Source organism: Falco naumanni, chromosome 4, assembly GCF_017639655.2.
Source record: "Falco naumanni isolate bFalNau1 chromosome 4, bFalNau1.pat, whole genome shotgun sequence".
Classification (NCBI taxonomy): Eukaryota; Metazoa; Chordata; class Aves; order Falconiformes; family Falconidae; genus Falco; species Falco naumanni.
In genome coordinates, this window is record NC_054057.1 from 1,457,637 (window position 1) to 1,482,998 (window position 25,362).

The following is a 25,362-nucleotide window of genomic DNA, read 5'->3' on the forward strand; positions in this document are numbered from 1 at the left end:
TTTGTTCAGCCCAAGTCACAGTGTACTCTGCATCATTTCTGTTAAAAGTTTGCAAATTTGTAAGTACTTGAATTTGTAAGTAATTAGAATCTTTCTTTTTGTAGCTCAGGCCAGTCAAATCCAACCTTTTATCTTCAGAAGGCTGGGCAGGTTTATGTGCTCAGGAAGAAGCCCCATGGCCCCCTTTTACCTAGAGCTCACAACGTAAGTAACATTCTTCTTAAGGTCCAAACACTTTCTATTGCAAGTTGCTAAGTCCTATACACGATGGTGTGGCACATGGTTGAATGTATCCAGAAATGCAGTGAATTTCTGGATCTTTTCCAATTTTCTGTGCAATTCACTGTACTCATTTATGGTTGGGAGCTTTTCATTGAACCTAAATTTCTGTGTTGTCTTCAGGTTGATAGAGAATATCGTGTGCAGAAAGCCTTATTTTCAGCTGGATTTCCAGTGCCTGAGCCCCTGTTGTATTGCAGTGATGTTTCTATCATTGGAACAGAATTTTATGTAATGCAGCATGTGCAGGTTGGTCCTCCAATGTGAGAGATTTTTTTTTCTCCCTTCTACAAACTGCTTTTAAATTGTCTAAAACCTTTCTGTTAGAACCTTATGCAGCATTTACTAAGTTTTGTGATATGAACATAAATAATCCTTATTTTTAATATTTTTTAGTATTTTTAAGAAATGCCACTATTAGAGATTCTCACTGATTTCAGCTTCTCCAGGACTTATTTCCTACTTTGTTGACATTTTCTGCTCAGTATTTAACTTCCTGTTCTTGTTTTGAGCTCTCAGAAGGATGTATTGAAATGAGGCAATATTGCTTCTCCGAAAAGCATACACAAGTCAGAGGGAGAACAATCAAGCTATAAAGTTAAACAGAATCTTTGGACATCCTGGAACCTGTTTAGTACTGAAGATAGGAATCTACAACCACTTCTTTTTGAAAACCAAGCAGGATTCTAGCTCAAGCACTAGCTTCAGAAAGAACATGGCGTAGCTCTGTCTGTTGTCCATCACCCTGGGAGTGCAGTAGTTGAGTTCATAGAACCACAGAATCATTATGTTGGAAAAGACCTTTGAGATCATCAAGCCCAACTGTTAACCCAGGACTTCAAAGTCCATCACTAAACCATGTCCCTGAGAGCCCCCATCTACTGGTCTTTTAAAAACCTCTAGGGATGGTGATTCCACCACCTCCCTGGGCAGCATGTTCCAATGTTTAATCACCCTTTCAGTGAAGAAATTTTTCCAAATATCCAATCTAAACCTCACCTGGCATAACCTGAGGCAGTTTCCTCTTGTCCTGTTGCTTTTTATCTGGGAGAGGAGACCAATCCCCACCTGCCTACAACCTCCTTTCAGATAGTTGTAGAGAGCAGTAAGGGCCCCCCATGAACCTCCTCCTCTCCAGGCTAAACAACCCCAGTTTCCTCAGTTGCTCCTCATAAGACCTGTGCTCCAGATACTTCGCCAGCTTTGTTGCCCTTCTCTGGGCATGCTCCAGCACCTCAATGTCTTCCTTGTAAGTGAAGGGCCCAAAATCAGTATTTGAGGTGTGGCCTCACCAGTGCAGTGTACAGGGGGCGATCACTCCCTTTGTCCTGTTGACTATGCTGTTTCTGGTACAATCCAGGATGCTGTTGGCCATTTTGGCCACCTGGGCACACTGCTGGCTCATGTTCAGCTGGCTGTCACCAGCACCCCCAGGTCCTTTTCTGCGGGGACACTTCCCCAAGCCTGTAGAGTTGCCTGGGGTTGTTGTGACCCAAGTGCAGGACTCAGCATTTCTTGTTGAACCTCATACTTGGCCCATCAATCCAGCCTATTCAGAGCCTTCCTACCCTCAAGCAGATCAACACCCCTCCAGCTTGGTGTTGTCTGCAAACTTACTGAGGGTGCACTTTATCCCCTCATCCAGGTTGTCGATAAAGATACTAAACAGGACTGGCCTCAATACTGAGCCCTGGGGAACGCCACTTGTGACCAGTCACTAGCCAGATGTAACTCCATTTCCTACCGCTCTTTGGGCCTAGGCATCCAGCCAGCTTTTTACCCAGTGTGAAGTACACCCATCCAAGCCATCCATGAGCAGCCAGTTTCTCCAGGAGAATGCTGCGGGAGATGATATCAAAGGCTTTACTATGGTCCAGGTGGACAACATCCATGGCCTTTCCCTCATCCACTAGGGCAGGTCATCACCAACCAGGAGATCAGGTTCATCAAGCAGGACCTGCCTTTCATAACACCATGCTGGCTGGGCCTGATCACCTGGTGGTCCCGCACATGCTGCGTGACAGCGCTCAGGATGATCTGCTCCATAACCTTCCCCAGCACCGAGGTCAGGCTGACAGGCCTGTAGTTCCCTGGATCCTCCTTCCTGCCCTTCTTGTAGATGGGCATCACACTGGCTAACCTCCAGTCTTCTAGGACCTCCCCAGTCAGCCAGAACAGTTGATAAATGATGGAGAGTTGCTTGGTGAGCTGCTCCAGCAGCTTCTTCAGTACCTTTGGATGGATCCCATGTGGCACCACAGAATTGTGCATGTCTAAGTGGAGCAGCAGGTTACTGACCATTTCCTCCTGGACTGTGAGGACTTTATTCTGCTCCTCATACCTGTCTTCCAGTGCAGAGAGCCGAGTACTGTGAGGGTAACTGGTCTTCCTATTAAAGACTGAGGCAAAGAAAGCATTAAGTACCTCAGCCTTTTCCTCATTCCTTGTGGCAACGTTCCCTGCCTCGTCCAGTAAAGAATGCATATTATCTTTGTATTTGTAAAAACTTTTATGTTGACTTTTATGGCAGTGGGCAGTCTGAGTTCTAGCAGGGCTCTTGCCTCTCTAATCCTCGCCCTGCATAACCTCAAGAGTTTGTAGCCATCCATTGCAGCGCTCCAGTCATGCGAGTTATCTCACCGTGTTTCCCTCATGGTGACTACGTCAGAGTCATCCTGCTGCACAACAGCTTCCAGCTCCTCCTGTTTGTTGCCCATGCTTCAGGCACTGGCATAAATGCACTTCAGTTGTGCTATCGATTTGACCTCAGTGGACGCTGCCCCCAGGCTCATCTCTAACAAGCTTGTTTTTATTCTCTTCCCTCTTCAAATCTAGTTTAAAGCTCTCTCGGTGAGCCCTGCTAACTCCTGACCTAGAATCCTTTTCCCTCTTTGAGACAGCTGAACCCCATCTGTTGCCAGCAGGCCTACTGCTGTGTAAACTGACCCATGATCAAAAAAACCCAAAATTTAGTGGCCCAGAGCCAGGTGTCGATCTGTGTGATCTTCCGATTGCATGCACCATTGTTCCCTGAAACGGGCAGAATAGAAAAAGTTACTGCTTTGTGCTCCTGATCCCTCAACCAGTTGACCCAAGGCTCTGAGATCTCTCTTAATTGCCCTCAGACTGCTTCTTGTTTGGATTTCATCACTGCCCACCTGTAAAACCCGTAGTGAGTAATAATCAGAGGGCTGTACCAGACAAGGTAGTTTTCTAGAAACATCCCTTACCCTGGCCCCAGAGAGGCAGCAGACTTCCCAATGGGTTGGGTTTGGTCAGCATATCGGGCCTTCTGTTTCTCCTGGAGTACAGCTGCTGATGACAACCACCTTTCTTTTTTTCCTAGCAGAGCTGGACATGATGTGTGGGGCAACTCCTTCAACCTGGACGGGCTTTCATTCACATCATTATTTTCCTGGCTCTCAGGTTCCAGAGCCACATACCTATGGTATAGGAGTACCTGGGAAGGTGGCGTAGGCTGGGAGGTGATTCATCTGCTGCCCCAAACAGGGACCTGTTTCTATTCCCCCCTGTCTCTTAGGTCCCCTCTGCCTGCCTGGTGGCAAGTAGGTCGGGGAGCTGCCTCTTCTTGTGAAGTGTCCATGTGGTACAGTTGTCTCAGTTGATACTGTTTCTGTTAGATACTGGTGATTCTGAGTGTAAATTTGCTCTATCATGGTGGGGTTTTTTTTTTCCCCTGTGGGAGAAGGATTTGAATTCAGGCCTCTTCCTTTTCATTACATCTTACTCTATTATCAGGTTCGCTGGGAAATTAGAAATGTAAGAGTTTGTGGGCTAGTTCCTGAAGATTAAGTCAACCTTCCTACAAAAACCATGAATCAAGAGTAATAAATAAAATGTACAAGCTATGAAGAATTTGAAACAAATTTCTTACATTAAAGATGGAGAATTTTTCTGGTTTTGATTAAAACAAAGTGATTCCTTAATAAAAAAACTTGCTACTGATGTATTTACATTTCTAAGGATGTACATTTACAGTCTGTTCATTCTAAGATGGACAGCAGTGCACTGTTTATGACAAATTTAGAAAACAATTACACATTTACTGTGTTGAATGAACTATTCCACCATACAAAATATGATTTCTAGATTTATTTTGCAGACTCTTTCAGCAAAAAAAGTTCTATTGATGCTTTAGCTGTGTAAATATATTGAAGCTATCATATGAACCAGTGAAACTGAGGAACTCAGAGGAGTGAAGAGACTGTTTTTTCTTTTCCAATCTATTACTGACGGGGTCAAAATTAACAGAGAAAATGGAAAACCACACCCATCTTCTAAATGTATTGAACTTTTAATACATTTAAAGCTTTTAAGGAGATTTAATAGCTTAATACAAAAAAAAGCTTTTAAGGAGAATGCAACTGAATTTCTTTGGATTGTTTGCCTCTTTGTACATACAACCCAACTATTCACTAGCTCTCTCTGCCAGCTCTCTTCCAGCCCACTCCAAGGACTTCATTGATATTTCTTCTGGAAGTAACACTTTTTTTTCCCTGGTAATCTCAAGTTTGAGGATATCTGGACTGAGTGCTCCAATTCAGACTTTCGTCTGCTGAATATATCTGTTATTTTAATTGCCCTGCGATAGATATCCTGTATACTAATGATCTGAAATTACTGTGAATCCCTTCATCTGTTCTGAGCAAGGAATAAAATAAATGAGGAAGGAATTTTTGATTGCACAGGGAGTGTTGGTTCACTGCAGTTGTTCTTGCTGCTGGAGTGTATAGATGTACTCCTCTTCATCTTCGTGTACATCCCACCAAATATCTAATTCATGATGTTTTCTAGGGTCGCATCTTCCGAGACGTCTCTCTGCCTGAAGTGGGCCCAGCAGAGCGTTCTGCTTTGTATATTGCAATGATAGAAACTTTGGCCTTGCTGCACTCCTTTGATTTACAGTCACTGGGCCTCCAAGGATATGGTAAAGGACCAGGATACTGCAAAAGACAGGTACAGCTCTTAAAAAATTCTCTTGTTTTGTCAGGTATTTGAAGATTTATTTGATTTGGAAGCTAAACTGTTAATTATTAATGACTTGTGAAAGTAACCATCATATTTTAGCTATTAAGCACCTTAGTTCAATTATTTGTGCAGACTATAAAGTTGCTACTACATTCAGATCAATTCTGTAATGCTATACTCAGGGAATGATAGTCATTCACTTTTGGAATAATATTAGATTTGAGCTATGTAAATAGGATTGAAATAGAAAATAGAGGCACTCTTCATTGCATCTTTTGATCTCACAGTTCACATTTTCAAATGCTGAGGTAGTGTTTTTTACTGAATTTACAGGTAACACGGTAATAACCAAAGCCCAGAAGCATGTGCTTCAGAATTTTGTGCTGTTGAAAAACTTGTAAATCAGCTGGAAAATCTGTTGAAGTGTTTGTATTTCTTTAGGTATCAACTTGGAAAAGACAGTATGATGCAGCTGCTCATGCAGATATTCCTGCCATGACCAAGCTGGCTGAATGGTTAGCAAACAACTTGCCATCTGATGATAATGAAGAAAGGCTGATTCATGGAGACTTTAGAATAGATAACATCATCTTCCACCCCACAAAGGTATTTGAAACATCTTTGTATGTTGGGTAGTTTCAGGTTCTCCATTTGTTTGTACTCCTACCATGTAATGGGACATTTACATGGGTCATTTAGTGCATGATACATCTTTGCAAGGAACAGTAGAGAATTTAACTCCTCTATGCACTGTGTATGGTGTTTAGGTACCTAATAGAATCCTGGTTTCCATTGCGGGAGGTGGTTACTCAATTTATTCCTTAGTTCTAGTCCCTACTTCAAAGTGCAGGAACAAAATATTTTATATGCATAAATCCTATTTAATTCACTGCAACTTAAGGACACAGTGAAGGCTCACTTCATTAAACTACATAAGCGTCTGATCCAAAGCCTGTTGAAATCTGTGGCATGGCTTCAGTTAACAATGGTGGCTTTTGGAACATGATCTGAATGCGCGACGCTAGTGGAAGCAAAGAAGAATCTGCCAAAGCTGCTTAGGTATGGAGCACACACAGATCACAGAGACCCTGAAAGTTCCTTATTCATCTTTAGGGAAAGGGAAGAGATTTTTTTCTAGTTTGTGGAAATAAATGTGTTACCTATCTATCAACAGAACATAATTATTTTTTAACATGTTATTTGCTATGTTGTGACCGGAAGATATGCCTGAGATTTGTGGCCAATACCCTGCAATGCCTGCTTCACAAGAAAGCAGCAGATCCCAGAGATACCCATTGCTGTGCATAGATCAGTTGATAGACACTATTTGTAGGCTTAAATGTGCTGACTGACTCCCTGAGCAGAAAATCTGGCAGTCTCAGACACTCTCCCAGCCATTCCTGATGTATCTGAAAGAATTGACCGAACTGCACATAGGTAATTTTAAATAATCTGTAGAAACTTTTCCTGTATGTGCAGGAACGACCATGGAAGGAAGTCTTTTAATCATAAGTAGGCTGGAGGGTCATTCAGGATGACAGGCCAGCTAGGTTGTAAGAATTCTTCAGAAGGACTGTGTGGGGAGTTTCAGCCATCCAGCTGAAGACACCATTGCAAGGGATGTTTGCAGCAGAGGATGTCACTATTGCATTATTATGCAATATTGCATATGCATATTAATATTGCATATGCACTATTTGCAGCAGCAGATGTTACTATCTGGGCAGTGATTGACTGTCCTGTTTAAGAAATTCAGTTCCCCATCTAAGTGTGAATCTATGCATAATACTGTGATAATTTTTTTTAGTGCATGGGCTGTCCATGAGTATCTGTGCAAAAGGACTATGCAACAGAACTGGAAACAAAAAAAACCCAGCTGTCAATACTACTGTTCTTTGGGATATTTTAATTCAGTCATATTGTGACTAGAAGAGTTTAGAAGTTTCTGACAGGAAGAACACTACTCAAAAAAGTAGAAATTAAAACAGATTTTCATTAGAAAAATGCCTGGTTTTCTGCCCCTATGTGAATGTTAATTTTCTGCAGATCCTTACATAGTATTAAAAGGAACTGGTTTTGCTGTAGACAGGTACAGTGCGTGTTTTTAATTTTAAACACATGGTAACTGAATAAATCTGTTGGATATAAAATGGGTTGTTCATTTGTGGATGGAGAGAATTTATCTTCCAGCATTCACTTGAGTTTTTTATTTAAGGCTCGTGTTTTGGCAGTGCTGGACTGGGAACTTTCAACTGCTGGTCATCCTTTAGCAGATTTAGCATATGCCTGTCTCTTCTACTTTTGGCCTACATCTACTAAGGACTTAGTTCAAGGAACTGTCTTGGGTTTCAAAGACACCATAGGTATGAAACTGTAATCTTACTGTTGAAATGAATTCTAGGGTTGATTTCTATTTGATATGTTACCTTCATAAACAATAATAAAATTTTAAATTAATAAGCACATCATTTTGCATTTGAAAAGATTTTTTCCATAGTTTTCTTCGTTGTAGGAAACATTAAATTAATAAGCACATCATTTTGCATTTGAAAAGATTTTTTCCATAGTTTTCTTCGTTGTAGGAAACATGCTGATATTGAGGCTTTAACAAGCTGTGGCTTTGTCACAGTATACTAGTTCTATAATATTTTTTTTTTTATGTTTCTTAGAGATAATGGAGGAAAATAGAAATTTAAATGCAAATTTATCATTTATTTAAACAAATAAAGGCATCCCACCCCATGGTGAAATTAATTTCCTGACTGGAGTGGAGGCGAGGGGCATTAGGAAGTTTTATGCTTACCTGGAATTCTGACAACTCCTATTGCCTTTTGGCTCTCCGTATCACGCTTAGGTCATAAGAAATGATAAATCATGGGGTTTTACTATGTAAATGGAATATCTGATAAAGCTGAAAAGCTGGTCAAATGTTGAAGCATAAGGTGGAAAAAATGGTAGAAAATGTTGAATATTCTAAAATATTCTGATTTTTTTTGTAGAAACTCCTTCACTTGAAGAACTGGTTTCCATTTATTGCCACTGCCGGGGTATTAGCACTACTTTATCCAACTTCAACTTTTTTCTTGCTTTGTCATATTTTAAAATGGCAGCAATATCCCAGGTAATACACTCAGAGTTTGTTGAAATGTCACATACTTTTATTATGAGTATTTGTAGTTGGTAACACTTGTTCAAAATTTTAATAGTAATTTAAAAAATACTAGAACCACTGCATTTCAGTTTGTTACTTTAGAAGCAGTATCTTAGATGCCTATGACTGATAAGTCTCTAAGATAGCATTCTTGCTACCTAAAGTACATTGCGTTAGATATAGCTAACTTCTTAGGAAAGTAGCCTAAAAATGAAGACAATGTGGATATGTGGACTTTTCTTACTCGTGTTCCAGTATGCATCCAATGTTGTCATTGCCGTTTTCACTCTCTGGCTCATTTAAATCCTGTATTATCACTCTCTGGCTCATTTAAATCCTGTATTACAGTGAAACAAAGATCTTTTCTAAGTTTCTGCAGCTCTCATGGAAGTAGATAGCAGCATAGATCAGTAAGATCCTGTTGGTGCCACCCAGATGAAAAAGGATGTGTTGTGAACTCAGGTTATTATGAGCATGGGAGGCCAATCTTGAGATGTGATTATAGGAGAAAATAAGTTTTCTTGGTTCATTGTTACAGAAGTAAATGTTTAATTATATATTCAAGCGCTGTAGGGCATAAATACATTTTAAGAAGTTGCAGCGTGAGATCAGCATGCCAAATGTGGGATAAGCTACTTGGTATTAATTTGGTGTAAGAGTGTGTCTGTGGGTAGTGAATTTAATAGTGGATAATAATTATATGTGTATACTGTTGTCAGTTGGCTTAAGGGACAGATTGGGCTTGCTTGCATTATCACATGCAGACATTTTCCTTTGTTTTCTTCCCCCCCCCCCCCCCCCCCTTTATTAGTTTTTGTGATTTGCCTTTAGTTTGGTTTAGCTGTGGTATGGTTTTTTTAATCTCTTGTGCACCAAGCATCTCCAGTATATCAGAAATGGACCAAAAGCAGTATTAACATATCCCAGTAAAATCTGTCTGGGTGCTAAGTTTTTCCTTTTAAGAATATGAGAATTTAAGTGTTACTTTCGTAGTTCAAGAAATCACTATTCTCTTAAAAAGACAATTTTAAATCCATGATTATACCATATATGCCTTCCTTTTGGTTTTAGGGTATATATGCTAGATATCTCATTGGAAATGCTTCTGCAGAGAATAGTCATGAATTTGCAAAGGTTGTGAAGCCTTTGGCAGAGAGAGGGTTAGAGCTCTCAGAAAGGTAAGTGTGGTCAAAGGCAATGCAAAGCTTTTACAATGTCTCCACTTATTTAAATGCCTCTACAAGGTAGCTTATATTATTATGAGGGAAATTCTGGTCTTACTTGACATTGCATTGAACGTTCTTCTCTAGGTCATCTTTCAGCAGCACACATCACAGTGTTTCTGGAGAGCTGTTCCATCAAAGTAGGAAAGGCCAAGAAATTTTGTTGAAAGTCAAGCAGTTCATGAAGCAGCACATATATCCAGCTGAGAAGGTAAAAGCTTTTAGTAAACCTACTTGTAAATGTACATTTTATGACTGGAGTTTATGAAAATTGTAAAGTATGTCCTATTTTTATTTTCAAAGCATTCTTATTTTTTTGCAGTGATGTTTGTGACATTGCAAAATATTAACAGAAATTATAGTCTGCATCAATTTTTTTCAGAACTAAAATGTTGTATGGATTGCTAATGAAAGCTAAGAGTTACTTTTTAATTTTTTTAAAGTTTAAGAACTAGTCTTTTTAAAGAGTTACTTTGTAAAGGTGTTTGCCAAAATACTTCTAACAAAAACCTAGGACTCTTACATACTAAATGGAAAGATGCTTAGTTAAAAAATGTAAACTGCTGGTTTTAACCATACAAAATGGAATGTTTCTGTTTGTTGCCTTATTTTTTAAAATGTGACACTTACATTATGGAATCTTGGTTTTTGTTCTATCAACATGCCCTCATTCCTGGATATATCTAATTCCAGTGAATGTTTGAAATCAGATAATGAATTAGCCTAGAGAGATCAGAAATTTTCCACTTAAAAAGTTGGTTCAACTTTTAGCCTTGTGGAAGCACAGATGACTTTTCTTGCAGAACTGGGGGTTTTGGCTTTTTGATTTTTTTTTTCCCCTTTTGATTTGTAGTCAGGCAGAAATGCAGAGAATGTATTAATCTAAAAGATTTATGAATTCCTCTGCCTATCACAAGCAGGGATTGAGATCAGAAACTCTTGATATGCAAAGTTTCTTGAAAGCCTATCTGTAACTAGCTTTGGATTATCCAAGGGAGCCTTGCAATAATTGAAGTACTTGCTTTAAAAACAAATGAACCACAAATAGCCATGCCAGTTTTGCAGATGAGTAGTGTTGGGCTTGTAAGTTAGTTCTGATAACAGGGATTGTGAATGAGACTTATAAAATCTACTTCAGAATTTGTCTTATTGTGTGATTTTCAGAAGAGGGCACTATTTTGTTTGTTCTAAAACTAGTTCTGGGCCAGCTTTGAAGTGCTGTGTTTCACTAAAACATGCTTGTGAAAATACTAGGATTACTGAATACACAGTTTTACTTAATACTAATCATTGGTGGTCAGAATGACTGCTTGTATCACCTGTTAAGGAATTGTTTTGACAGGAAAATAAAAAGTATTCTTTGTGGTTTTTTCTCAGTTAAAAAAAGATTAACTGGCTTATATATCTCCATATGATGATGGGAAACCTGAATCTTAAATGTCAGTACCTCAGGTTTTTATTTATTTTTGGATTATTTTACTTTTGGATTCATGCCTCTTGTGCATACTGTTTGGTAACAGTTGCTTGTATCATCAGAAATCACTCACCTTCTAGCGTCATCATCACATACTTTAAACCATCCCAAATCTTTTCCCGCTATGAAATAAGGTACGGATTGGGGTCATCTCCATGATGCATTTAAAGTCTTGCAAAATTAATAGATTGCAGTTTGATTGTCAGTTATATTTTTAATTTTATAATGCAACCAACTATGTAATAAAAACCTGTGTTGAATTTTTTTTGTACTGGTTCTTTGGGGTGTAGGGCTGGAAAAGATACCATATTATTACTTGTGTGTTACATGTGTTCTTAATTTAAACAGCATCTTTTAAATTGTCTCTCTAAGGAAATAATAAAATACTATGCTGGATGTGGAAATACTGAGGAAAAATGGAAGAAACCACCACTGCTTGAGAGACTGAAGGTATCAGATAATAAATACTCCTGAGCACTCTAGCAGTAAAAGAAACAGGCATTGACATAGAGCATAAGAATGTTTGGCATATCCTGCTGGAGAAGTTACTCTGCATGGGAAGAAACAGTGTGAGGAATAGTGGAAGGAAAGGAAGAAGGAAGTGTGCAAAAGGAGGTGGGAGATACGAATGAGAGAGGAGGAGAAAGCAAAAGTGAGTTCTGTGAGGTGTATGCCTGAATTTGAAGTCAAAGACTGTACCTACTGAAAATAGCTATCGAAAAAAGGCATCAGATACACTGGACAGTATGTTGGGCAGAAAGGAAGAAAAAGGGCAGCAAGATTTATTAAGATTTATTGCTTATTTTTTTCTCTGATGATTCTTTCAACAGGAAATGGCCAAAGCAGAAGGTCTGTGGAACCTTTTTCTCCCCGATGTCAGTGGTCTCAGCCAGCTGGACTACGCACTAATAGCTGAGGAGATGGGGAAATGCTGCTTTGCTCCTGAGGTTTTCAACTGTCACGCACCAGGTTAGCAACCTTGTCCATAAGTACAACACTGAGAGCATTAAAAAGCTGGGCATCTTATGCCTTGAGTTGGGCGTTTCAAGAAGAAAACATGACTGCTGATCTTTTACAGACACTGGAAACATGGAAGTCCTGCACTTGTATGGGACTGAAGAGCAGAAGAAGGAGTGGCTGGAGCCTCTCCTAGAAGGGAAGATTAGTTCTTGTTTCTGCATGACAGGTAAATTTTTCTCCAGAAGAAAGTTAGATGCAATTGGCGGAAATTTCATATGGCATATGTGAAAAGTACAAACCTACAAGTTGTTATGTGTTTGTGAATACAGAAATTTCCACTGTACCTGTGAATGTGTTTGAAGGTGAAATCATGTATGAGCTGTGAATGCAAAGTGAAGCGCTCTTGGTGCCCTTCCCCAATAGTTACCATTCTTCACGGTTACAATAATCACTATTTGCTTTCCATATATTTTCAGTTTATTTTTAGTACTAGTAAAATATATTTTATTGTACCAAATTGGTTTACAATAACACTTACCCTTTTTTGTAATGTGCTTTGGGGTTCTCTAGAAACACACAATTAGATACAAGTATGATTAGTGTGATTAAAGTTGTGTGGTTTTGCAGTATGTCTTAGGTAGAGGTTTTAAGACATAACCTGAAGATAACTTGTACAACATATGGTTCACTTGCTTTATGTGTGTTATGTCTTTAGCTCAGCGTTGTATTAATTTTTGCTCTTGAAAGCCTGTGGCATTCAGCGTCTCTGGAAGGCCTGGCTCTTGCTATAGAAAGGTAGCTTTTGAAGATGTGATGTCAAAATCTTGATCTTCCTGTGTCAGCAGGAGTTAAGAGAACTCAGCCTTGCAAATTCTGTTTCACTGTGTTTCCCAAGAGGAAAGGGATGGTTTTGCTTTAAAGAAGGTGGCCTATAAAAGAACTTAAGGGTTAAAGGACAGGAAGAATCTTTCCTGTTCTAAACAATCATGGATGACATTTTGCTGTCAACTTTGTGTAACCTATTTCATAACCTGTCACAAAAGCAGTAGTAAATCTCTTTAGTTTCACTTGAGAAGAGTCTAGGGGGAAAAAAAGGCTGAGGAGAGATACAACTTGCCTGTAAGTACATTGGAAAGAGGAAGGTTTTAAAAACATCAGGGAAGGAAGAAGGCTGCTGACTATAAAGGATAGTCTGAGCTCAAGAACGAGTAAGTTTAAATGGGCTGTGAATGTGGGTTGTTGGAACACCCAACCAATGTGGGTTGTTGGAAAATAGAAAGCCTTTGACCGCCAGCAGAGTGAGGTTCTGAAAAAAGTTTTTCTACTGGGAGCAAAATAGTGTTCCTGTCAATAGAGTATATCTAGATCCCTATATTTATGGAGGTAGGACTACCTGCATATTTAATCCAGTGGCTTGGTGGTGGTTTTTTTATTTAACACAGAACCTGACGTGGCTTCAAGTGATGCTACCAATATGCAATGCAGCATTGAGCGAGATGGAAACAGTTATGTGATCAATGGCAAGAAGTGGTGGAGCAGTGGTAAGTATGGAAACCCTATATAAGAATGGCTAAGTCTAGCATTCTTTCCAAAAACTGATAAACCAAAAATATTTATGCTCCATTTCTGAGATGGAAAAATGTTTCTTCTTGAGTAAAGGTAATAGAATGTGAAATAAGGAAAATAGCTGAATCAAGCTTTTTTTTCCTTGAAACAAACTCCAAGACTCGAATCCGCCTTGCAGGTTTGGGCCCTTTTTAGAACCTCTGAATTTTGTTTCCATCAGGTAACTTATGTATTTCTGTAAGGCTGTAGCCTTTAAACTTTGTTCTTATGAAGCTGCCTTTGGGAGCTTGTCTGTGAGGTTTGAGTATGTTGTGCAGTTACAGTAGAATTTGGCTGCTTTTTAAACTAGCCTGTGATGCAGTTGAACTGGATTTTCTTATACTGTACTTTGCAGAGAAGTCAATGTATTTGTACCATAAGTAGTATAAGTCCTTGGTACTGTAGCACTGTTACATTTTCACCAAAGCATACGTGACAACAACTTGAAATTCATCATTCCCTGGGAGTCTGGAAGCCAACTAAATACAGTGAGGTGCCAACTGGAGTGAAACTTGAATGTTTCATTTATGTACCTTGTGAGAGTGGCAGCTACCTGATAGACGCTTGTGCAATACCTAGACTTACCAGAAAATAGGGCTCTCTCTTTCCTAGTACTGCAAAACGGGCAGCAAAAGGTGTCATGGTATCTTGTCTCTTGACATGAGAGTGTTGCTTAACTGCTGGCTGCTGCCTTTGCTCTGGATCAGTGTTTCCCAGCTGTGCATTGCAGTTCCTAAGGTAGTAGTAGGAAAGTTTGTAGGAGGTCACACACAAAAATATTATTCATAATATTACTTATGTGGATTAAAAAAAAGGAGAGTAAACATAAGAGAGTAAGCATGATTTGGTTTGTCTTATTTCTGGTGAAAATAACTAGGACAGTCAGGTTTGCATAAAGACAGATGCTTAAAAGGCACCGCAATTTCAAGAAGATTGAGGAACACATACGTGCAGCGCAGAGTCTCCTTTTCTGCCTAGTTGTTTTTTTTGGTTTCGGAGGGTTTGGGGTTCTTTCTTCCTTTTTACTGTGAGTGGGACTTTAGGACCTTGGGCATTTGGGAATTCCAGAAGCCTGGCAGCCTGGTCAGAATGTCGCTCTGGGTGCAACCACTCTGTATTTGTGAAGACAAGTCATAAATCACATATGGAAGGAGTCAGTTCCTTTGTGGAATGGGTGCTTTGCATGTCTACAGTAAATCCAGTATGGCTTAAATATGTCAGATTTATGGTGTATGTGTAGACCATCTGTCAAGCACTTCTGACTTGTCTGTTCACGCCCTAGTACTTTGTAAAATACTGGGCAGAAATTCTGTAAGCTTTTGCCATCCAGAGAGAAGAGGCTTGTGCTGTGTTTATCCTACTGTTGTTCCTTGTCTGTCATTTTAGAGCTTTTTCTTCCAGTCCATAACTGTGTAACTAGCAACAGTGTCTAGGAATAAGACACTCATGTTGGCTTTCATAAGCCATAGATCAGGCATTTTTTCAGAGCCCATGAGGTGTTTGAAGGCAGAGACAGTATGTTGTAATACCACTTTTTTCATCTTGAAAGCTTATCTTGTCAATATATTTTAAATGCTTGCAGACACTCATGGAAAACTGCTGTTTTCCTGGCATCCTTGCCAGGACTTTGGCAGGGGACGACCTTGGTACCTCTCCATGAGAAAACTGTAAATCCCACTGACCATGAGGTCCATATTGAGTCAGAACCTCAATTGTTCATCAAGCAAGCCCTCCAGCTTGATGAATTGATAAATGCCTGTGAAGAGATATGTCAGTATCTACTAAAACAAAGACAAAGGCACGAATAAATGAAAGCGTACTTGTATTCTTTGATTTTATTTTATCTCCATATATTTTAGCAGATACAGTTATTGTAGTGTTTGATTCATTTTACAAATTCTGACTAGAAATTTCAGGCCCTGTATCTGAAGATTAACTTAACTTTTCGTTACATTTCTGCCAATGCTTTAACGTTACTTTGTATATTTGACACTGCGGTGGCATTTACAGAGATCTAAAATGTGCCTCCCAGGGGGCACCGGGCTTGTTGAAGTTTAGAGTGAGCCAAAAAGGAGAGGTTAAAGGTCATTTTTGGTAGTTACTGAGAAGGATTTACTGTTCGTTGTGGAGGATGTTGTTGTTGCTATATGTATGCGGAATGACATACAGAATGGGTTTTTTCTCCCCTCCCTCTCTCTCAGTTCTCAGCCATGAACTTATACCTCACTTCAAGCTGCAAAAGTATATGGAATGATAGCAGGGGAAAAGAAATGGAACTGACTTATTAGGCAAATGTGCGAAAGTTTTACAGAATAGTTGGAGAAACACAAGATTATTAATTTTTGGTACAAAAGAATCTGTACTGCTATTTTATTACTGATGGTTCCTTTTTCTGTTTTATGTAGATGTTTGCACGTGTACAGATTGTTCACTACACAGCTATTTAATTGCCTGCTACTGTGACACTTGTAAAGTTACATCTTGGGATTTTTTTAGGTGTTTGGGGTTTGTTGTAGGTTTTTTGGGGTTGGGTTGGTTTTTTTTGGGGGGTTTGTTTTTTTTTTTTTCCCTACTAAATAGCTCTAGTAGTTTCTAGGAATTTCAGGATTTAGTTCTCGCCTGATGCCTAATTTTGATCAATATGTTCCACTTGGAACTGCACTGTACTGTCTTGGCTAGTCTGCAGGTTCAGAAATTCATCTGAAAGTTGAAATGCAGTGAAAAAGCTGCTGAAACAATACCACCAGAATTAGTAAATAATTCCCTTGGTTATATAAGATAATGAAAGTAATGGAGATGCTATATAGTGAAACTAATTGTTTCTTCAGTGTGGTCTTCATAATTCATAGAAATTTCTTCAGGTCTTCCATTCTGTTGTTGTCTTCTCCAGTATCCATAATTTTTTGCGATTTTCATAATATGCATTTTAAAAGAGGCACCCAGAAAGGCATAGAGAAGAGGGTTCAGGCAGGTATGAAACAAAGCTATGCTCTTGGTGACCTGGAGTGCAACATCTATGGTTTTGCTTGCATCACAGTCAGTAATCAACATATAGATGATATCTATGGCTCGCCAGAGCTTAACTATGTTGTAAGGTAGCTGGGTGATAATGAAAGCAGCCACTACTGCCAGCAGAACCATAAAAGGTCTAGATTTTTTAACATTTGCAGATCTAAAGATTGCTCGAGCAGTAGCTGAATAGCAGGTCAGCATTACTAGGAAAGGAAGCAGAAATTCCAGGATAATTTCCAAGATTTGAATGGTTGCTTTTAAGAGTGTTTCCATGTTCATTGGAAATACAGGAAGGCATTCATTCCTGTCATTGTGTTTCTTGACTTGATTAAATATCAGTTCAGGGATACTGAGGAAAATAGCAGACAGCCAGACACAGATGCAGGTAACACTGCAGTGTTTACCAATTCTTCTATGACTCTGGGATTCGGAAGTGGCCTTGTACCTATCCACACTGATACAGGCCAGGAACAGCATGCTAGAGCTGAAATTCATGGTGTACAGAGAAGAAGTGAGCTTGCACATTGAGTTTCCAAGTTCCCATCCCTGCACTGCATTTGCAGCCCAAAAAGGGAGTGTAAAGAGCAAGAGCAAATCAGCAATGGCTAGGTGCATGATGTACACATCCGTCTTAGTCTTCGGTTTCTTGCAGTAGGCATAAATTGCAACCACTAATGAATTTCCAGCAACTCCAACAGTGAAAGCCAATGCATAGAACACAGGGAGAAATAATTTACTGAATTTTCTCACATCACTCTTTTCACAGAGAAGCTCATATGTATTGTAATCTGTTACAGAGTTGAGATATTCTTCTTCATCCTCAATCCAGTAATCGGTTGAGTTATTCATATCCCAGCCCATGGCAAAGCTACAAGACACAAGAAAAAGCAGGGAAGAAGGGAAGACCAAACAAATAATACTGGGTTTACATTTTAAAAATTCTGTTGAAGCCTAAATCCCTTGCTCAAGGTTGCTTACACATTTTAAGTTTAAAGAAGTTGGATACTGAGAATATATTAAAGTAGAGCTAGACAGTGATGGAGGCAGAACAGACTGTCTCACATTCTTACATCAAATAGGGTAACTGACTACATCCGCACATGCAATACAGAGTAAAAGGGATTAAATTTAAATTTTTTCATTAACCTTAGTGTTTGAGATTGCAAGGTGCTTGGAGTGCACCTCACTGGTCTCCACCTTTCAGTTGAGGAGCCATCATTGCTTAAACTGCTCTGATGGAGTTACGTTTAACTATATTAATTGCAAAATAAATGTGTACCTTTGTAGGGTTGAAATTACACCTTCCTCTCTACAGTCTATACAAAGCAAAGATGTACCAGCTGAAGGCTGTAAATGCTATTACAATAGAGTGCATAAGGAATACTAACAGGTTAAAGCTGAGAGGCAAGCAGAAATATTCTGTGCCTACTGTCATAAATTTTGGCAGATCCAGGATACGAGTGTAACATAGGGAGAGTGTGCTTGCTTGTTTCTCAGGCACACATATACATGCCCATTACATAAAGCACAGCAGTAGAGTCAGTTGCTGAACAGCAGTAGAACAAGCTTAGTTTAGTCTCCATCCCACACAGCGAGCCATGCCCATGTGGGATTTCATACAGAATCAAGTTGCTGTGGGTACACTGCAATTTACAGCTGGAGAGTTCTCAGGATGATATGTCAGAAAGGAATCTTACTGCATACAAAGCTGCCCGCAAGTACCCAAACAGCTCAGAGACTCTCCTGTTTTTTCAAGTAGCGTCTCATGACAAAGTACTCTGTAAACAACTAAGGCTGTATTCTTGCTGCCAGCTTAGGGTTGAAGTTTGAGAGTTCTTATCTTCAGATAAGTCTTAAGCAAGTCATGCCCTACAGTATTCTCTTCTTTTCCTGTAATTGTGTTCATTGACTAATTTGCTGAAATTCTTTCTGTTGTCAACTACAGTCCAGCAGTGCCCTGTTTTCTTGAAATAAATGGGATTAAGATTTCTTAACAGCTCTAGCAAAAAGCAGCTGAGAATTAAAAGCACATCCCCCTTTCTCATCATCTTCAGTGTTTCGGAATTTGAGGCCAGCGTTACTGAAAGCAGATTCTTATCTGCTATTCTGCCCGAGAGCTACAGTTTGGCTTTTTCAAGCTTCAAAAGTTCCAAATACCATTTCTGTTTTTCAGGGTTTATATGAAGGGTTGGCAAACCTTTATTGTGAACAGTATCTCTTAAAAAAATGTTAATATATTCTGTCTGCCAGGAAAAAATGATTGATCTTGTATTCAGGGATGCAGACCAATTAAATAGAAAGGAATGAATAATATCTACTTTTGCTTGATATTTATTTTTTTGCAGTGAATCTGCAATCTAAATTTTTTTTGAAGTGTGTTAGAAATGAACTGTTTGGTTTGGCTTCATCCTTAATGACCTCCTTGGATTACTTGGTTAACATTTCAAACCACTTCCCATTAAACCTTAAAACGGATTACTTTTATTTTAAGTCTTGTAATCTGTCATTTACTGCTGCCTAAATGAGGTGTGCAGAATGGAAAAATACAGTAATTCTATTTATTATTTCTGTGAGAGATGTCTGTTCTATGCCTAACAAGCTATTTTAGCAGGATTTTTCAGCATGGGTAATCTTTTGCAGCTTTATGGTACTTAGAGGAGAGATTCAGAGATCAGCAGCAAATTTATCTTTTTTTTTTTTGTTGTGGAAGAGAAATTGCTGTAGGGAGAGTTTAATCCATTTAGCCAAGATTAGAATTAAAATAAAAATGAAACTGAAAAGATTTACTTGTGGTCTAAAACACTTATTGCAGAACCCATCTGGGAATGCTTAATCAAATTGTATCACTGGCAAATTTGCTTGAAAGACAAACAATAAACATTTCAGTGCAAACTTCAACAAGTCTGAATATCGCGAAGAGGTTTGGCAGTGGCGAGGAACATGCTCTGCTGCCTTGATAGGCTTTTGCCTGACCTGAGTTATTGACAGAAACAAAGTTACCTAAATTCTAACAGCTGAAATTTCTCCCATAAAAACACAGTTATGTTTTGGCTAACATACCCATTCATGTTTGTCATTCCTGTTAATCTTTTTTCTGGGGCGCATGTATGCATGCTCATTACATAAAGCAAAGCAGAGTAGTGCCGTGGGGTGCTGAACGGTGCTGGAACAGGCTTAGTTTAGTCTCCATCCCACACAGTGAGCTGCCTTAAGCCTATGTGGAATTTCTTACAAATTGCTGTGGGTACAGTGCATCTTACAGCCAGAGACTTCTCAGGATGTTATGCACAGAAAACATTCTTATTGTATACAAAACTGCCCGCAAGTACCCAAAACAGCTCAGAACCTCAGCTGTTTTTTTTCAAGTAGTGTTTTCTAAGAGATATATTAATAGATATGTTAACAGACAGCTTGTATGTTTTCTTGCAGAATTACTCCAGCCTTACATTTAGACACAAATTCATTGTTTCTGTGTGTTTAAACTTGACAAGGGATTTTATGAGTATTCATATACAACATTCAACATGAAGTTAATATCCCCAGTTTAAACAGACAGGGTTTTTTCTTCTTTAATGAATTAAAGTTTTCTGTTCTTCTGCTAAACAAATCTAATTTTAAGACTGGAAATGAGCATGTGCCTTAGTGAAATGACGTATTTCTGTAAAGCCAACTTAACTACATTAAATCCTAGCTCTTCTCTATGTAAACAAGGTAAGTATATCACACATAATATACAGAGCAGTAAATATTAAAAAAAACTAACCTCCTTTTGTCAGTAGACTAGTAGCCGGTACTGCAATAGAGATGTGCTTCAGTGAAATGATCTGAATTGGTCTGACACATTGCATTTTGTCTTCAAGCACCACACCCTCATCTGGAAGTCAGTTGCACTTTCATTTTGGCTTGTCAGTTAAAAAAAAAATTAAAAAAAATAATCTGGCTTTCCTGGAAACTTCTCATGTTGAATACATCCATTTCCTACATTCCTCCCTGTTCCAACCAGAATGTGAGTGGAAGGTCAAGACTCTCTTACTATTTCACTGTGGTGTTGGTTGTTTTATTCTTGAAAGTCTAAATATTTTTTTTACATCATCAAAAGGCTTTTATCAACTCAAACATTTAAAAGGTGAAAAGGAGAGAAAGAAGGGGAGGTCTGCCTGGGGCAGAGTTACCTGTAGGGAGTCACTATATTTTTGCCTCATGGGACTACTGTGCATTTAATGGCTGCCTATTTAAGGTTTTAAGGATCCTTATATTCCCTTTTTAATTAACTTTCTAGGGGATACAACGGAGAGATGAGGTTACTTTTTCTGAGATGGTGAAGGTTGCTGTTTCAGTATGTGGTACTAAACAAAACCAGGAAGATGATAGGGAAAAGATGTGAAAGCACATGGTAAATTGGCAAGCAGAGTATAAGCAGATAGTCCTGCACCCTGTAGGTATTTTTATTTTATTTTAGAGGAAAGGGAAGATGAGGAAGTTGTGCCGTTTACATGCAGACATTAGCATTTCGGCACTGAGGCATGAATCTACCAGTGCTAAGAATTCCTAAAATGACTGGATCTTGCTTAAATTTCCACAGTCTCTACAGCTTCAAATTGGTCTCTTCTGCAGAGTACCTTGTGTAGACTGTCAGGAGCCTTCCATGGTCTTCCAGAGCTTTTATTTTGTTTGAATTATCCTGTATCCCGTAGCAGTCTAATGAGCTTCAGTAAATGCAATATTGAAGGCCAACAATAGAGAGAGATTTTGAGCAGACAGAAGTCAGGTTTTGCTTTGTGATACATTGACTAAATGGATGCACGTGCCATGGCTGGATTAGCCATCTGTCTGTTCTTCAACTATTTTGGAATGTGTGAAAGGAAAGGTTTTTCAAAATGGGCAGCTAAGAATGTAATGGGCAGGCGTTTCCCACATGCTTCTAGCTTCATTTGAATTCACAACAAGAAAGAAAAATGGGTTGGAAGAGGCATTGGAATCTAGAGAAAGAGTGCTCCTAATATTTCTGAAATGTGTTTATCCTGAGTTATCACAGCACTTCACAGCGGCAAATAAGACATTTGTGTTGCTTCCAGCCCATCTGCTTCTTGCAAGTCCTATCATTGCTTAGATGACTGAGCTATATCTCTTTGCGATAGGTGAATCTCTCCGTTCTGAATAGGCTTTGTCTCAATATGGTCCCCCACAAGACAGAATAATCGGGCTAGGACTAAGAAAGCTTCCAGGGAAATATCTCTGTGTGTTGCCTGCAGAAAAGAAGACTGTGTTACCAGTGCCTAAGAGGCCCTGTGGCCAGCCTGTAGGAATGCTGTTCATGTAAATCTTGTGCTGTTTATTACAGTGCCCCAGCTCCTTGTGACTTTGCAGGGTGCAGGGAGGACAGAACCTTCCAGTCAGGGTTCAGAAGTAATACTACATTTCAGTATATGGCCCTATAGGCTCAAAAATAATAAACATCATAAAATAAGTAAGAGTGAATGCAGCATGACAATGGATCTTGTTTAACAAAGAAGGACTTGTGGCTGTGTAAAAGTGGGATGAAGGTGAGGAAAAAAAGATGCTTAAACTCAGCAGCTGCTCTCACTGGCACCATCTGAGACTGTGCGCCCTCCTGGGAACAATTAGCAGCCACATTCAGTGGCAGGACATAGCCCTTGCTGATTAGCTGCAGAACCCCAGCACTGACTCTGTCTTTGCCGGTTGTAGCAAATTTGCTTGCAGCTACGTTATGATCTTTGTCATATGTGAACCAGATGCTCAGCAGCGTTATCTGGAGAAGACGAGATAAAAATGTGGAATACATTGTGCTAGTGGATAGAAATTACTGCAGGCTCTTGGAGTGTCCTCTTTGCTCCTTCAGAAGATTCCCATATGACAACAATCAATACCGTGCTGCCATCCACCCTACTCAGTCCGGTTTCTTCTTGTAGGAGAGTCCAGAATATGTGTTTTATCAGTGCCTTTCTAGGAAGCTGCCAAGTCTGTAATGTCACCACAGTCCTCTGATCTTTAGCAGAGTGAGGTAACCCACTGGGCTTACCAATGCAGCAGCCAATATGGCAAGAGTCATAGTTATTCTGAGCGTTCATGCAGTAGATGATCCTGTCTTAATCACCTTAGACAAAAATTTGAAGACTGGACACTGAAAAATAGCTAATTAGGCTGCAAGAATTAAGTGCTATTGGCTTCTGAAACCAGGTTATATGGCAGCTTCTTTAAGTAAAGGTTGTACTGTCCGTCTGTGCCACATTTAGTATTCTCCACCAGAAGGAACCTGTGTAAGTTGATTGTGTGAGGATCAGTAATCTTAAGCATGTTACACCCCCTGACAGCAAAGACTAGGCTTTTAGTAGGATTTTGATCAACTCTCTGAGCACATTGAAAAATATAGTCTTTGCCTATGTAGGTGCCATGAAGAGTTAAAAAATGTAATACATTAAACTTACGATGTTTCCCAATGTAGCAACATTACAGTTTAAAAGTTTTGGATAGGTTGTGCAGACATATATATGAAAAAGCTTTTTAAAAAGCTTATCCATATGGAAATATGTTTAAAACTGACCTTCTAAAATCTCTACTATTTCTATTTGGTCAGTTGTGCATTTCTTGCAAAACTACTGTCCTAACTCCTGCCAAAAAGTCAGGCTTCGCTGACTCTTCTCCCCCATCCTCCAGCAGCTTCTTTGAATTCTGTAAGTGTTGTAAAAATGCCATTTACAAATCAGAGGTTTATTCCCTCCAGGCAGTCTGCATTTCTTCCAGAGCACTGGAGTCTGAAAGACTGAAGTCTTGCATTAGACCAGAGTGTTTCTGGTGTTTATGGGTCAAAGCTGCATAAAATTTGCTTTAGGTTTTCAGGACTTTAGAGTCTAAGGAATGCCTTTGCTGTGTTCAGATGGGAAGAAGCACATAGAAACAGAGGTATTAATTTGCCTTCCAGAAACTTGTACTAATGATTTAGAGCATCTAACCAGATGTCTATCTCTCGGTGAACTACTCTCCAAGTTCAACATGAAAGCTTCTTTGGATTTTTTTCATACAACACGGTGAAATTTGTCTTTTCTTGAAGCAGGGATGTGGCTTGAGGATTGTTTACGAAATAGTTTGTGAAGATATTCCAGAAAGGCAAAATGTCTTTTGTTGTAAACATCGCTTCAAGATAAATGTTTAGAAAATACCACTTTTGCAATTCTTTACCTTCTGTGGAAAAGGAGAAGAGTTAAATACCCCTTAAGAGTTGTAGCATTTCTCTTTGCAGGACAGTACATTCCAAAGCATATGTTGTGTTACTTTGGGGTTGGTCACGCACTTGTAGTTGCCCAAATGAGCCAACTGTTTGAGAGCTACCTCTGTTTTTTACCAAGCTGATTTACCTCCTCCCCAACCCAGCTTTTCACTCAAATATTTTAGCTCATTAGCATTGTACAGCTCAAGGGCCACAAATATAATCCCACTTCAATAACAATGGGTGAATAGCATGTTGCAAAGTTTTGCATATCGCATATTACAGGAAAGTAAACAGCCAGCGGTCTGGCCCACAAAACAGGCAGTGTTTATCAGAACAAAATAAATCTGTCTCCCGCTTCCCAGCCATCACTGTGACTGTGTTTAGGAGGAAGTAGCTCAGCTCAAAGCCAGGTGGTTGTATTGTTTAGACCAGAGGTTCCCAAACCTTGTGATAGCAGCTGCCAGAGAAGTTAAAAAATCATCTTTGTTTCTGACCTCAAAACAAACAGAGTTGGTGCAGGTCAAATCTTGAATTGTATCTCTGCAAAGCTTGTCATCTGCATTGAGATAGCAATAAAAAAAATACTGTTTGTTACATATGTCAGGTGTAATCAGGTTTTTCCCAAGCTCCCTAGCTTTGTCATCTCTGTGAGACTTTGAAAGGAATGAGAGCATGCTTTGGTACTAAGAAACTTTTAAAATAAAAGGTTGTGAGGATTAAGGCTCTTGGAAATAAGATGCCATTTTAATTAATGGTAGAATCTTCTTTAGGGCTTGTACATTAAAGTGTTAGCTTTACGCTACAAAGACACGTAATGTTATCAATGCCTTTAAGTGCTGGCAGATTATTTTCAGGCAATGATTTCCATTCGGATACTTCTTTGGAGTGCAAACTAAAATTACTTGCATAAAGGGGGAAAAAAAACGTTCATTCCAGAGAATTTACACTGAAGTAGTAGCAAAGCCATCATCATAACCCTTTGACAGCCTTATTTGTGTAATTTGGTTATATTGTGGTCAGCATTTCATTCCCACATAGATTCTCCAGTCTTTATAGCTGTAAGAAGGTTTACTTTTGAAATGGCAACATCTCAGCTTGAGGTGTGCTTTCGTATCACATAATGGAGAAAGAAGTAATTAAATTCCATTTCAAATACCTTCTTGTTCTCTTTTCATAGGAATAGATGATGGAGCTGGATCCTTGAGGATTTGGATGTTTGGTTTTTCATTGTTCCCCTCCTCACAAGTCAATTCCCTTTTCCATGTTAAGCAAGAAGGTGTATTTTGTTTGTCTGATTACTCAGAGTATGAACACTGAAGTAGATTGCGTGCTTTTGCTCCTGTGTCATGGAAGGAAGGGAGTAAGATTTATTCGTATGAAACTTCATTGGATCCTACATTGAGATTTTAATATTGAAAGCTATTATTGTGTTTGTGTTTTT

The 25,362-nt window shown here is 39.1% G+C and overlaps 2 protein-coding genes across 2 annotated transcripts in view; one reads left to right on the plus strand and one right to left on the minus strand.

The window, feature by feature from the left end:
- Nucleotides 1–25,362, plus strand: part of ACAD11 (acyl-CoA dehydrogenase family member 11) — a 33,881-nt gene that overhangs the window by 2,094 nt on the left and 6,425 nt on the right. Inside the window, exons 2-13 of the mRNA XM_040590321.1 lie at nucleotides 105–204; nucleotides 403–528; nucleotides 5,095–5,256; nucleotides 5,710–5,874; nucleotides 7,484–7,631; nucleotides 8,268–8,389; nucleotides 9,491–9,597; nucleotides 9,730–9,853; nucleotides 11,489–11,566; nucleotides 11,947–12,085; nucleotides 12,195–12,302; nucleotides 13,519–13,617. Coding sequence (XP_040446255.1) covers nucleotides 105–204; nucleotides 403–528; nucleotides 5,095–5,256; nucleotides 5,710–5,874; nucleotides 7,484–7,631; nucleotides 8,268–8,389; nucleotides 9,491–9,597; nucleotides 9,730–9,853; nucleotides 11,489–11,566; nucleotides 11,947–12,085; nucleotides 12,195–12,302; nucleotides 13,519–13,617 — 1,478 coding nt within the window. The remainder of the gene's footprint in view (nucleotides 1–104; nucleotides 205–402; nucleotides 529–5,094; nucleotides 5,257–5,709; nucleotides 5,875–7,483; nucleotides 7,632–8,267; nucleotides 8,390–9,490; nucleotides 9,598–9,729; nucleotides 9,854–11,488; nucleotides 11,567–11,946; nucleotides 12,086–12,194; nucleotides 12,303–13,518; nucleotides 13,618–25,362) is intronic.
- ACKR4 (atypical chemokine receptor 4) lies at nucleotides 15,502–25,355 on the minus strand. The gene is given in 2 exon segments (XM_040590325.1): nucleotides 15,502–17,561; nucleotides 20,457–25,355. Coding segments are annotated over 2 exon segments (1,161 nt in total). The 5' UTR covers nucleotides 20,537–25,355; the 3' UTR covers nucleotides 15,502–16,480.